This window comes from Acomys russatus, chromosome 7, assembly GCF_903995435.1.
Source record: "Acomys russatus chromosome 7, mAcoRus1.1, whole genome shotgun sequence".
NCBI lineage: Eukaryota > Metazoa > Chordata > Mammalia > Rodentia > Muridae > Acomys > Acomys russatus.
Genome location: NC_067143.1, coordinates 22,266,100 through 22,280,805, shown reverse-complemented (window position 1 = coordinate 22,280,805; position 14,706 = coordinate 22,266,100). Strand labels below are relative to the sequence as shown.

The window sequence follows — 14,706 nt, the reverse complement described above, 5'->3', positions numbered from 1 at the left end:
ATGACCTAATGGCAGAGAAATTAGTGCAGGTAAAGCTCTCGGTCACTTAGCCCCGCCCTCAGTAACTGAGGATATTTAAAAGAGCACACTGATCAAGATCTGCTGCCTCAGCAAATGGCAAAACCGGCATCTCTGTGGTGTGGGCTTCCTGCTCTTGGAAGCCTCCTTCTCGTCTTTCTCATTTGCAGAGACCCAGCATTTCTTTTTCATTCAGTCATTAAACACACCAGCTGCACAAAGGACCAGTTGTGAGCCAGCCTGCCTGGGCATAAGTGCCTTGGGTCAAAGTTGAGGCTGGCAAGGACAATTCCTGCAGTAAACTTCGAACCCCTACCCAGATCCAGCCAACGGACAGGACATTCTCCACAGTTGAGTGGAGAGTGGGGACTGACTTTTACACAACTCCGGTGCCCCATATTTGACCACGTCCCCTGGATGGGGAGGCCTGGTGGCACTCAGAGGAAGGATAGCAGACAACCAAGAAGAGACTTGATACCCTATGAGCATATACCGGGGGAGGAGTCAGTCACAGTCATAGGGGAGGGGAGTAAGGTGAAAGTGGGAGGGAGGAATGGGAGGATAAAAGGGATGGGATAACAATTGAGATGTAATACGAATATATATATATGCGGGGTCTTCTGTAGTAGTGGTGGGAAAGTAGGAAGGGTGAACGAGAATGCCCTGGGGAGTTAACAGGCCCCATGGGTCTCTGTGGTAGTGGTTTCCCTAAGAACTTTGGTGTGTTCTCGTCCAAAAAACTGAAAGACTGTCTAGAAGGGACACACAGACCACTAGGAGAACTCATGAGGGCTGTGTCAGCAGCTACATCAAAGTTCCTGTTCCCACTGCATCTGAGCAATGTGAGTTTATAGAAGACGCTCAGTTTTCTTGTCTTTGCCTATGTCATTCCCTCTGCCTTTGAATCCCCTCCTTCTGTTTGGCTTTCTGGGAGGCGACTACCAAACTAGAAGCTTCTAACCCAGAGCTCTATCTTCTGCCACCCTGACACAGGGTGTATATGCACTCAAGCCCAGGTCATTGGCCACGTGTCCCAGGATCGTTTGAGCAAACGTTAGATATAAAGGGATTTCTTATGAGCCAGGTTCCATTGAGAATGGAATACTAAAGACTCTAAGACTCCCCGCCCCCACCTCGTGCCAAAAAAAAAAAAACCACTTCAAGTTCTCAAGCCCTCTGAACTTTCACGACATTACAAATGAAAAATTCCATGTGATAGGAACAGTCAGAACAGGGATGCCCTAAACTATACGATCATGTTTTGGCTTGTGTATATCGTGTATAAAAGTTATACATGAAGTCTATGTTTAGGTTAGTATCCCCCATTATGTACCTGCAGATACTGAGAAGTGCAAAATAGTCCCAATTTGAAAGACTTCTAGTTGTGAATACTTTGGAGAAAGGATCTTCAGTCTGCACCTTCAAACTAAAGTATGGGGACCCATAGGAGACAGGGAACCATGTTTTATCTTTTGCTCCTGACTAGAACTATAACTTAAGCCCATACGATTTAGTAAGTATACTTGAACAAACAAGCGGATCTCATCACTGTAAGTGGCTGAATAGGAGGACCGCACCCCCTCCTGGCCTCCTCTGCAGTCTAGCCCTAATCTGTTCATTAGATACCTTATGCTACCTTGTTGGGCTTTCTGTCTCCACCACCAGCTTTCCCCAGTGAGTCTTTTTTGGTGGTCTCTGGCAAGCACGGGGTGGGTACAGAAAGGATTGGTAGCCAGTGTGGCATTGGAGGGTCTTGGAAGCCCAGATGAACAGGACTTGTCAGAGCAGACACGCTGTCTTATAGAGTCTCAAGGGTTTTCATCTGTGGTCCACCAGCTCTGTGGGAGGCCACCTGAGAGTGTGAGAAAGCAGCTCCCGGGATTCAGGTTCAACTCAGTTCTTCTATCTAGTTGTAAGTGAAGCAACTGACTTTGAACAGTAGACTAGAGTCTTTAATTTCCTAGGCCAGTTTGTTTATTCACCAATACATTGTGTGGGGAGCACCATACCCCAAGTGCTCTATGGGCAGTGATAAAAATGGGCAATGAGTAACAAATGGTCTCAAGGCCCCAGGAGTCCAACAGACAGATGTGGGGTAACTCTTGCACGAGACAGGTCACACAGCACAAGTCTATTGTGAGTATGTGGGGGGCAGTCAGTGTCTGCACTAGAAGGGATGTCTCATTTCCAGGTGGGCAGCTGGAATTAGCTATCCCTTAATTTAGAGGACAAGGACCAAGTAAGTTCTATCCAGTGATGGAAGTATGAAGGATGGAGTTGAAAACTGAGGTCAACTTCCAGGAAGCGTATTGGATGGGATTAATGAGAGATTGCCAGAGTTTGGGGGCTCCCTGTGAGCACCTTAGGGGTACAACACAGCTCTGAAGTCTAGATGAACAGGTGTGTCTACGGCACCCCAGTAGTACGTTCTGTGACACCTCTAAGGCCCCTTTGTGAAAACGTAGCTGAAACTATGGGCCTTAATTCCCTTTGCACTAATATGTTAATTCGAAACCAAGGGCAAAGGCTCACTCAATGGCGGTAACAATGATGACAATGATATAAGAAAAAAAGTCATAGGCATTTATGATCATCCAGACTCCAAACGCCATGCTAAGAAGTGTCTGCACCGCTTAGTGCAGTGCATGTTGCCACTTCCATTGTACAGACGAGCATGGGGCCCAGAAAATACATACAACTCCTTCAAGAGGAACAGCCACACTCCTCCTTTCTGTTCTATCTTTTGACTGTCACTGTTTACTCTGAATGAGGAGGCCCCGGGGGGCCCCCCAAATACCAAGGGATAAAATGGTACTGCTGAAAACAAACCGCAGCCTTCATAAATATTTATGGTTTCTTAGTGTATGCTCTGATTTCAACAGACATGGGAACAGGCTTTGTGCTGAAAGGCAGAAGCTGTTGTTCTGAGGGGAGTCGGAGTCCGTGCAAAGTTCCAGCATGGGATAAAGGCTGTTTGTTTTGGTTCTTTGGTACAAATTTCAGAGAAGCAGAGACCTTAGTTGAGGGGAAATGACTCGGATGGATGGATGTTGGCTGCAGGCTTAGGCAAGGGATCTCCTCAGCTCTGGCTGCCTCTGAGGCTGCCATGTGCGGATGCTGCCCTCCAGGCCGGGCAGCCAGGACGTCCGGGCTCTAGAACAGAGGTCACAGGTAGGGATTCCTTCATTGGCTAGAACTCCCCACATTTCTTCAACTCCCCCCACCCAAAGGATTACACTCAGAATGTAGGCTGCCCTACCTCTAGCAAGGAATAGTTCTTTCTCCCAAAGGGATCGAGGGCAGTCCTTTTAAATCACGAGAAAGGGTCTCAGAGTTCCTCAACACTCTCAAAATTCTCCAGGCTGCTACAAGGGGGAAGACAAATCCCCGAGAAAAAAAGAGCCCATTAAATACTACGGATTGGTGGGTTTCAGCTCTGAGCACAGAGTGAGAACTCTTACTCCCTTAGGGGCGTAGAAAGGGATGCAATCTTAAAAGCTGTGCAGTCACACTCAGCAAGGAAAGACGCCTAGAACATGCCTCCTGCATGGGTGGTGTGTGCTAGGATGAGTCCTGGCCGGAGGTCTGCCTGTTGGCAAGGGCTTCTCACTCACCAGAGGAAGCCACAGCCAGGGCGAGATGGATGGGCTCTGAGGCCTGAGACCTGGTGATCATATCAGCCGGGAGGTCTGGAATCCCTCCTGGGAGCCACAGGGAACATGGACACTGGGGCTCACAATGTTCTTACTGCTTTCTCTTGGACTCCGTTACAAAGTTTTTGCTTTGCCTTTACTGTTAAGGCAGAGTTTACTTTAATGTTGAGGCCAGGGTGAGTGCTCCTCTGAACTCCATCTTGTCTTCTGCCCTGGCGACTCAATCTTCTCTCCTACAGGCTATCACTGGGGTTTCATAGCCAGTTGCCATGTACTAGGCTATAGCTGATTGGATCAGTACAACCCACTTGACTATTAATAGACCAATCAGGTCATTCTTCAATGTGACCTAAAAGCTACATCTTACAGACAGGTCTCAGCTAACTGGGATAGCTCTGACCATCTGATCATAGCCAGAATGACCAGAGCCTTTTCTTTCTTTCTTTCTTTTTCTTTCTTTCTTTCTTTCTCTTTCTTTCTTCCTTTCTTTCTTCTTTCTTCTTCTTTCTCTTTCTTTCTTTCTTCTTTTTTTTTTTTTTATACTTTTTCTCTGTATAGCCTTGGCTGTCCTGGACTCCCTCTGTAAACCAGGCTGGCCTTGAACTCACAGCAATCCACCTGCCTCTGCCTTGTAAGTGCTGGGATTAAAGGCATGTGCTACCACACCCAGCTCAGAGCCTTTTCTTTTCCCTGATAACTCAGCATTGGTACTTTGTGATACAAAAAGGCCATGGTAGATCCCAGAAAGGGCTAGGTTATCTTATTTTTAATTCAGAGATATGTAAAGCTCTGAAAATGAGTGTTTTCTTATATGTGTGGCAAACTATCTGGCCGCAAAAAGCAATCTTTCCTGACAGGACTAAGTGCCCATCTCATTAGGGGTCCCTGGCAGGCTGTCAGGTGTCTCCCAGGGTCCTAGTGGGAGTGTTAATACGTAGCTGCTGAACCATCTTTGCCTTTCAAATACTACAAAGCTCTGAATTCTGGGCTATAAGTGACCTCAGAGGATTCAGAGATTTACTTAAGAGGAGCTGTGGGTTTCCCTGGTGAAGAAGTTTTGAGAAAGGTAGCCTGCAGTAGGAGCAGGGCTCCCAATGTAAGTCCTGGAGGCCATAGGAGAAGGTCCCAATGTCTTCAGACATCTTGTTTCCAGCCCCTTGTTGGTTCTTTGAGAACAGCCTGCATCTTTTTCACAGTGCTCCTCCATTTCTGGGCTGCAGCCAAGTAGGAGTCATGACTCTGGGCCTCACAGCCCTGATTCCATCAAATGCTCACACTCAGGGGTAGGGTGTCTGTTGTGTGAAGGGAGCTGGGAAAGGCCACTTTGTTCGGACACAGCTTTCCAACACTTCAGCGGGCATGGAGCCTGCTGCTGGCCTGGTCACACAGGTCTGAACCTTTGAACATTTCTACCATGACAAGATCCCACAGGGAAAGCAGAGACACATTTGGCAAGTGGCCACCTCAGTGGGTTTCAGACTAAAGGCTTTTCCTCTTTGGGATCTTTTCTAAGGAGAGTCTTTGACCTCCTTTGGAGGTGGAAATAGATTTGTGGTCCTGAGTCCTCCCCCAGAAAGTCTACCTCTGCAAGAATTCTTTTTTAAAGGAGGGGAAAGAGAGAAAAGAGAAAGTACTGCTTTCCCTTCTCTGAACTGTGCGTCACTCGCCAAAGAATTCTGCAGTGATAGCAATACTATGAATAGGGCCGTTATAATGGGCTGCAAGGGGCCAGAGCCCAACCACAGGGATCGCTCCTATCACCGCTCAGCTAGAATTGTGCCTTTTAGAAAGCGGGGTTTTCACAGAAAAACTTATCATCAGCCATCTGAATCAGCCATTTATTATTTCATTGTTGCCCCTTCTGAAGTGCTTTTTTAAAAAAATGCTGGCTTCTGTTTAATACCGAGAGAAATGGGACCACATACGTAAGAAGTCGTGGCAATTTCACCCCAGAGGACAATGGGTCAAGCTACCCTAGCAAAGCCCTGAACCCTGAGGTCTCTCCTTCAAATGCTAAACACCTCCAGACTGTAAGCTATCCTCATCGAATATGGCTGGCCTTTACAGGTCAAAGGCATTTTGTTAGAGCTAATTATGTTACATGGGTAGAATGGAACAAGAGGCAAAATGGTGAGAAAATGCAGTCTAGAGCCATCAAAGCCTTCAAGGAGCCTCCCTGTGAGGTCTGTGCAGGCAGCAGTCTTGGTTGCTATGACAATAAGGGGACCAGAGCAGTTAAGCAGTAAGGAGTTTAAGATGGAGTTGCTCAAGTGGGACTTCCGCCCTGAATACCCGAAGCAAGAGGGATTAAAAATGAAGCAAGCAGGCAACAAACACGCCTCCCCCGGCCATCCCTGCCCCGAACACACACACACAGAGCTGAGTGGAAATGCTCACGAGGTGTGTCTCAGCCCTACTGCCTTCTTGCTTGAGGCTTCCAACCATCTTTACCTGCCTTAGTAACGGGGTGGCCCCCATCACAATGAGCCACTGCACAGGAACACAGCGGCTCTCTCTGGTAGTGTCCCAGTCAGGGGTCTGGATATGCCTGAGGTAGTGGGAACCTCTGGACTGCTCATGAATCACATTAATGCCTAGACAGAGGAAAGTAGGGGTGCCTGCAGCAGTGTCCTTTGTTTGGGGAGAGGGAAGTCTCCAGTCTCTTTTTTCTTCAGGGAAACTTAGGGTTGAGAAAGCTGAGCTCCTTCCAAGTTCTGCTGGCTACGTGACAGCACAGCCATGATAACCCAGCCCACAAAGGTGGTATCTTTTTAAACCCAAGGAAAGCATGTGGGGAATGAGCTTTCTTTTAACATAAAAGTCCCCGGGTAAGTAGGCACTCTTCAAAATGCCATGTGCTTTTTTACAAGACAGCTCAAAACTGAGGAGTCAGTTTTGTTGGGCTGAGAGCAGCATATCTGAAGTTACTGTTGCCGGGGATATCTGGGCTTCTCCCCCAAAACACGTAGGCCCATTTGAACTTGTAATTGCAGGTGCCAGGATGGGGGATTTCACGAGGAAGAGAACCAAGGCGTGCTACCAGAATTCATTCTTCCCGTAAAACACTTGGTGGCTATAGAAAGCACACCCAGCTGCCTTAGTCCTAAAGGTCCCTCGCTGGGCTGTGAGTTCAGGGTTCACTCAGCACTCTGCGTCCTGGAGTACTGAAAGCCAGTGGGTTATTCGCCCAGTCAACTATATCAGCTGAGGGAGCTTAGATGTCACTTAACATGTCCCCTCCCATCCTCTGCCACTTCATTTGCATACTCAGCCCATGATGGAGCTAACTTGTGCCTGATACAGGGGACCATGTTGTTGTCAGTACATAGTTCTCAAAAGTCTCCCAAGTACTCCAGGCAAAGAGTAGAGCCAACCCAAATGAACCAAGGAAGGCAAAATGGTGCACACTCAAACACACCACTCTAACTCTTGATATGTCAGAATGCAGCATTCTGGGACACAGATGCAAGGACACTTGCCTTGCTGCAGATGAATCTAGCCTACAGCCTGCCATTATGGCCTGTGTGGGGACATCTCAAGTTGTTACTACTCAGCTTTGCCACTGCGGGAGCAGGGCCATGCCTAACTTGGGCAGAGGACAGGGGTGTTGTGAGATGGGCTGGGTTGCGAGTTCAGGACCATGAGCATCTCCAAGTGGGTTTTACGGTTTGGAGTGGAAAAGAGGGAAGGCTACTAAGGAAGGAAGGGTCACAGGTCTTTACCATCAACTACCACTGCTGTCAACAGGCCCCTCTTCTTGCTGCTCAGCCGGTCATGAGCTTGGCACTGCTGGTCCCGGAAGCTGGGCACACCCTTGGGGCAGGGCAGGTTTTCGCAGGCAGCATGTTCTACACTGGCACCCTGGCAGTGTGTGCCTCCAGGCCCAGGGCTAGAAGGAAGAAAATATAAATTAGCCGGCTTGTCTAGTTGAAACAACAGAGGTGCTGGGCTCTTGCCAGGAGAGGGTGGGCAAGGTTTCCAGAGTAACCGGGTCTCTCCTATAGATCACATCTGGGTAAGCCCAGCCCCACACAAGAGGCATGTTCAAGTATGCCAGCAGAAAAATGCACCAAAGGTCTGTAACTAAAGGCCATCTGGAAGCAGGATGCAGCGAGTATCAGCTCAGAGAGGCCCACAATTCATATCTTCCATCTGGATTTAAGACCTGAACATCCCAAAGGAAATTTTGGTATTTTAAATTACTTTTCACTAAAATAAAGACCTTTAAAAATTCTTTGACATGGTGTAGAAGTTTCCAAGTTTTAGGAGGAATGAATAAATAGTTCTCATCTACTTTATAATAAAGTGGGGGTAGCTAGTACACTCACATTTAGCCAGTCTCTGGACAGTGGCCAGTTAAGTCCCAGCTCTGCCCATCTTAATCAGGGCAAGTGTGAGGTCACACCTGGATCCCTAGGTGTCATGTCTAGACTGATTGAATGGTACTCAGTTCTAGAGAATGAGCCGTGTTCACTGGCAGAGTCTACCTATCTAAGATGCATCAAGGCAGAATGGCAAGATGCTGGCTGGGGCTGCCACAGTGTGGCCTTGCTCAGCTTCTCTGAGAGGTCCCAAGGTGTCCTTGAGGGACTCTGGCCTCATCAAGATCAAGGCTTCCCTTCCATACGTCGCCATGGTACCAAGGTCATGATGATATACTGCGATGACTTGCTTTATATTGACATCACGCCTAAGAGAGAAAACTGTGCACCGTGGGTCTTTAAACACTCACAAGGCTGTTACCTGCAATTTGTACTCACGAACCAAATGTGGGGGTTGGGTATTTCTTTCCTTCCCTCTGCCACTCATCATGTCTGTAGGCCACTCTCTGATCATGATTTTAGAGGAACAATGAAAGACTAGAGAGTGGCGTCAGTCTTTGTAAGTCTAGACCAGAGACTAACGAACCTTTTCCATAAAGGGCCAGGGGGTAAGTCGTTTTGGTCTTCTTGGCCACACAGATTACTGCAGCAGCTGCCATTGGAACAGAAGCAGCTGGGGACAACAAGTGAAATAACGGGTTCAGCTGTGCCACAACAGAACGTTATAAAAAAACATTTGGTAGAGCAGATGAGGCCACTGCTCGCAGTGTACAAGGTATCTTGGGACTGACATACCAGGTGGAAGGAAATGTCCCTGTAAGCCTCATACACACTAAGCAATTCCTCCTTCTAGGGGGAGAAGGTTGAGAAAATTGCACACTTGATGGCCCTTCAAGGGTTCCTGAGTTCCAGTTAGGCTCAAATTAAGAAACGGCCAGTCCTTTAAAGGACTGATGGGAGGTGAAAGATGGATCTGTTTTATGCCGAGGACACCAGGCAGTCATACCTCATACCTCAGAGAAGTGATCATATAGGGAAGTCAGATAGATCAGCCTCACACCATGTTCCCAATGACCTGGGGCTCAGGTATCAAGGACACACAGAATGGATTTCTGTATCGCAAAGCAAGCCTAGAAGGAACAGAGATAGACTGGGCCCTAAAAGACATGTGGGGCACTGAGAGAGACACTTTCATTGTGATAGGTAAAGGTTTTGTTTGTTTGTTTTTTGAGAAAGGGTTTCTCTGTGTAGCCTTGGCTGTCCTGGACTCACTCTGTAGACCAGGCTGGCCTCGAACTCATGGAGATCTGCCTGCCTTGGCCTCCTCAGTGCTGGGATTGCAGGCACATGCCACTATGCCAGGCTGTAATAGGTAAGTTTTCATGACTGGGGACCAAGATATGTGTTATATAGCATGTACCTTCTGGCAAACTGTTCTAAGCTAGACCATGCCCCCTCTCCTTAGAATGTATGTTAAAATCCTACCTTGCCTGAGTGCCTCAGAATGGTAACCTTAATGGGAAATGGGGTCATCGCAGATGCAACTAATTAAGATGAGGTGACAATGAGATACAAGTAAAAGTGATTGCTAAGCCTGATGGTCTACATTTGATTCCTGGAACCCACATGGTAGAAGTAAAAGGACTGACTTCTGCAAGTTATCCTGACCTCCACCCTGGCACATGTACACACAAACATATTATATATATATGTATATGTATATCTATATATATAATGTTTTAAAATACAGTCATACATTCTAAGGGACACCAGATATTGCCATCCTATCAGCAGAAGCTGGGAGAGATGGACCAACCATGCTGACCCTTTGATCTTAGACTTCTAGATTCACAAACTAGATAAAAAAAAAAACCATGCTCTTAAGCTCTGTGGGAGTGTGCTGCGGCACCCCTAGCAGGCTCTCCTAGAGGCATCACAAGGTCCAGATGACATAAGAGATCTGAGCCTGAGTCCCAAAAGCAGCATCCATCGCATCTCATGTGAGCCCAAGCTGCCTCTCCCCAGATCATTGCTCAGGCTCCATCTTCTTCCAGCATGAACTTCCTTTTGGCCTCCCACCTAGCTCCCTGCCCCCTCTTAGTGTCTATCTGTCACTGAGGCCACTTCTATCCTGCTCCCCTTTCACCTGGACTGCTCATCCTCCTGTTTGGGTCTCTCCTATGCTGTGTAATAGTAATCAGGCTTGAGGAATGGTCAGCTGGGCCCCTTCTTCCCCTTCTCTCACAGCCTCCAGCACAGCCTGGGTTGGATGGACCTCAAGAAACAGCAGATAGAACTCAACTAACTACATGACAAATGATAAAATGACAGGGGTAGGAAGGAGAAGAGGAGAAGAGATGAGAGGTAGAGAAGTGAGATGTCAAAGAAGATCACAGAGTGGGAACAACACACCCAGAACCTCCCTATATCCACGACACAGGAATCTGTCTCTATCTAGACCACTAAAACTGTTGTCAGTAGCTACTTTGAGCCATGACATTATTTATGTCAAAGCCTGTCAATTCCTGGATGGTACATTGCAGTTAGCTTTTGTCCTCTTCATCCTTTAGGATGGTGGGAGCTAATATTCACTCTGTCTCAAGCACTGTGAAGGATGGTCAAGATCTTGATAGAGCCAGGGTGATAAGAAAAGCCTCATTCACCAAATATCCAGCCTCTGTGCTCTACTGCTGCCTATGACCACCAAGGTACACTCACAAGCTGATAACAGGTAACATAGCTTTCGGGGATTTTCAAGGATCAGCTTCCATGCTTCTTCCCAACATTTTTCCTTCTAAATGCCTGTCAATTTCCAGGACAGTCAGGGCTACATAGAGAGACCCTGCCTCAAAATAGATAGGTAGGTAGATAGATAGATAGATAGACAGATAGATAGATGGATGGATGGATGGATGGGTGCCAGACATCTATGCATTAGGTCATCTAAAAGCAACCGGATCTCCAGAACTTAGAAAGCTAAGAGGCATGGCCAGGGAAAGGTCCATGGTCAGAAAAGACCTGCAAAGCCATATATTTTTGCTTCTGAGCGCTATGTGGCAAGGAGATATCATTAAGCCATAAACAAAGAAATCAAATACAGGAAACCTGGACCTATCATAGACTCAAACACCCCATCACACAGCATGAAAGAAAACAGAGAAAAATGTCTCTCATTCAAAGGAACAAAACACATCAGCAGACCCCATCCCTGATGACACTCGGGTGTTAGACTTAATAGACAAATACTTTAAGACAACTGTCATAAAAATGCTGAAGAGTGAAAGAAAAACAGAGGCAGGGATATGTTGTGTGAACATGAGAAGGAAAAAGAAACAATGATGAAGAGTTGAAAACCACAATAACCAGACAAGTTTAGAGCAGATTTTAGTAGATGGAACAAAAAACCCACAAGCTTGAAGAGACTTTCCTGTGTTGCTGTGATAGAGTCCTCTGACCCAGGGCAAGTGGGGAGGAGTTTACAGGTCACACGCCATCACGGAGGGAAGTCAGGGTATAGTCTGTAACTATGCTCTGAATATTTGTTATGAGCCCACAGATAGGTGTAGTCCTCACCCTTCATCTAGGAACTTCTCTTTGAGGTAGATGGAGAACGTGACAGAAAAATCACAACAAATCAAAATGCAGAATTGCAGAGCCAGTCCCAGTGGATGCACATAAGGCTCAGGGAGCATTGCAGAAGAGTGGGCAGAAAGACTGTAAAAGCCAGAGGGTCAGGAAATTTACTGTGAGACTGTATCTTCTAGGAATGTCAGAACTTACACCAATAAAGTCTCACAAACATGACTAATTAAACATGAGCTACACAAGGACAACAACAACAACAACAACAACAGACATGCCAGTGTGGACGGGGAAATGCCCACAAGGCCTCAACCCTATACAAAGAACTATAGGCAAATAAGGAATGCTGGGGAAAACAGTCTCCTTCAGGGAAAAGCAGACCAACTGGTTATCCAATACCAAGTGGTCAGCCACATATGTACAAGTAACATTATATAGACTTAGCATGTTGTATTTAGGAATACGCATGTGTGTACATGTACATATATCTATATAGCAACAATTAGTGAAAAAAGAGATCATGAATTTGAAAAGGAGGGGCATATGGAAGGATTTGAAGTAAGGAACAGGAAGGGAGGAATCTTGAAAAATAAAAGAAACAATTTGAAGAGGAGACAAATATAGGTGAGCATCTTTCCAATTCCAATGAAATGATACTCAAGAGAGCATGGGAAGAGTCTCCAGTTAAAACAAGCTTGGTCCTCAGCTCTGTTAATACGAGGTCCTAGAGGGACACTGATGGAAAGCAGACTTTCCTCCCAATCTCCCCTGGTGCACGGCACTAGTGCCTTTGGGCAGCATCCTCCTGCATGCCAGAGGATGGATTCAAGTATGGGCAGATTGCTGTCCTGTTCTGCGATGCAGCTCTTCCCCTCTGATACTCACCCTACTTTCCTACAAGGTTCAGTTTGCAGGTTTCCCCCTGATCTGTGGGCCCCAGTTGGGACCTCTCTAAGGATGCTAACAGAATCTCAAATCTGGGTGTGTGAGGGGCATCCTCATCCAAGAGAGACACGAAGGCTCTGCCTGAATATCTGTGTCCTGCATCCCTAAGTGTTCTGGTTGTCTCTCTATCTATTTCCCACTTACTCTTATCACTTGCTGTATAAAGCTGGGGTTTCTTTATGGTAATTTTCTCTGTTCAAAATGTCCACCACAGCTGGGGAAATGGCCTACTGGTTGAAGTGCTTTGCACACAAGCAGGAGTAATGGAGTTTGGGATCCTAGAACCCATGTAAATGTTGGGTGGGCATGATATCCTGCCTGTAGTTTTAGCCTTGGAGGCAGAGAGAGGGGATTTCCCAGAGCAAGCTGGCTAGCAGAAGTAGCTATATCAGTGAGCTCTGGGTTTGATTGAGAAATCCTATCTCGATGAATAATATCTATAGTGCATGGTTCCCAACATCACCCTTGGGTCTCCATATCCACGTACACAAAGGTGAATGCACAGCTACACAGTGCAGATGTTCATACATACATGCACAACACACACACACACACACACACACACACACACACGAAAGTGGAAAAAGAAAAACAAGATTCATGGCTCAAAAAATGATATAAAACAATTAGAATCATTATTTTGACCAACAGAGGAAAGGGAATACTGACCAACTAGCTACATGGTCAACTACCCAAGTAAAGCCCCACCACGTGTGGCAGATCACATGACCCTCACTCTTCATGCCTGACACATGTGGCAGATCACACGACCTTTAATCTTCATGTCTAGCTCTACAGTATGGTGGCTTCTTAAATTAAGTTTTGCTTTAGTTATGGACAATCAAACATGGTCTAGAAATACAAAATGGGAAATGCCACAAATATATAATTCACAAGTTTTGAATTCCCTCATTATAGCAAATAATGATGATTATTTTGTTTATCATTGTTATTAACCTCTTACGGTGCTTAATTTTAAAGTTAAGCTTCTCCTAGGCCTGGATGTATTGGGAGAAGCATAGCATATATAGAGTTTGGCATTATCCACTTCAGCAGCCCAGCAGATAAGAGGGGAGGCAACCACAGAGACTCTAGAATGACCAGGACATGGAAGGGATGCTCCTATAAGCATAGTGGTTCTGCAACCATTAGAAAAAGGCACCCAGCCAGATGGTGGTGGTGCATGCCTTTAGCTCCAGAATTCGGGGAGGCAGAGCCAGGTGGATCTCTGTGAGTTCGAGGCCAGCCTGGTCTACAAAGCAAGACCAGGACAGCCAAGGTTGTTTATACGGAGAAACCCTGTCTTTTTTTTTTTTTAGATTTTTTTATTAATTTATTCATATTACATCTCGATTGTTAGCCCTTCCCCTGTTTCCTCCCATTCTTCCCTCCCTCCCATTTCTCCCCTTCTCCCCTCCCCTATGTCCGTGACCTAGGGAGACCTCCTCCCCCTATACATGCTCTCAGAATATCAAGTCTCTTCTTGGTAACTAGCTATCCTTCCTCTGAGTGCCACCAGGTCTCCCCATCTGGGGGACATGGTCAGAAAAGGGGCACCAGAGTTCGTGTGAGAGTCAGATCTCACTCTCCACTCAACGGTGGAGAGTATCATGTTCGTCGGCTAGGTCTTGGTAGGGGTTCGAAGCTTACTGCCTATATTCTCCTTGGCTGGTGCCTTAGTTTGAGGAGGACCCCAGGATCCAGATCTGCCTGTCATAAAGTTCTTCTTGTAGGTTTCCAGGACCCTGTGGGTCCTACAATTTCCTCTTTCTTCCATGCTACTCTTGCCTAAAGTCTCAATCGGATATCCTTTCCTCTGACCCACTTTCTTGGTAAGTAAAGATTTTCATGGTACGTATCCCTTGGACTAGTGTTTTGATATAAGTGAGTATATACCGTTTGTCTCTTTTTGCTTCTGGGTGTACTCACTCATTATGATAATTTCTAGATCAATCCATTTGTCCACAAAGGAGAAACCCTGTCTTGAAAAACAAAGAAACAAACAAACAAAAAAAGAAAGAAACAAAGAAAAAGGAACCTTTCATATATAGCACAAACTGAAAGAGTGGCTGTGGCGAGGGTGTGGCTAGGCAGCGGGCATGGATGATGACACCATCCCACACTGGGTTGCCGGGATGAAGGCCTGAGCTTTGGGAGATGTTTTGCTGGGTCGGCAAGGGTAGGGA

At 46.5% G+C, this 14,706-nt stretch overlaps 1 protein-coding gene across 1 annotated transcript in view; it reads right to left on the bottom strand.

Annotated features, from left to right (window-relative positions):
• Adamts17 (ADAM metallopeptidase with thrombospondin type 1 motif 17) overlaps positions 1-14,706 on the bottom strand; it is a 292,022-nt gene that overhangs the window by 95,946 nt on the left and 181,370 nt on the right. The window contains exon 13 of the mRNA XM_051148701.1: positions 7,394-7,560. Coding sequence (XP_051004658.1) covers positions 7,394-7,560 — 167 coding nt within the window. The remainder of the gene's footprint in view (positions 1-7,393; positions 7,561-14,706) is intronic.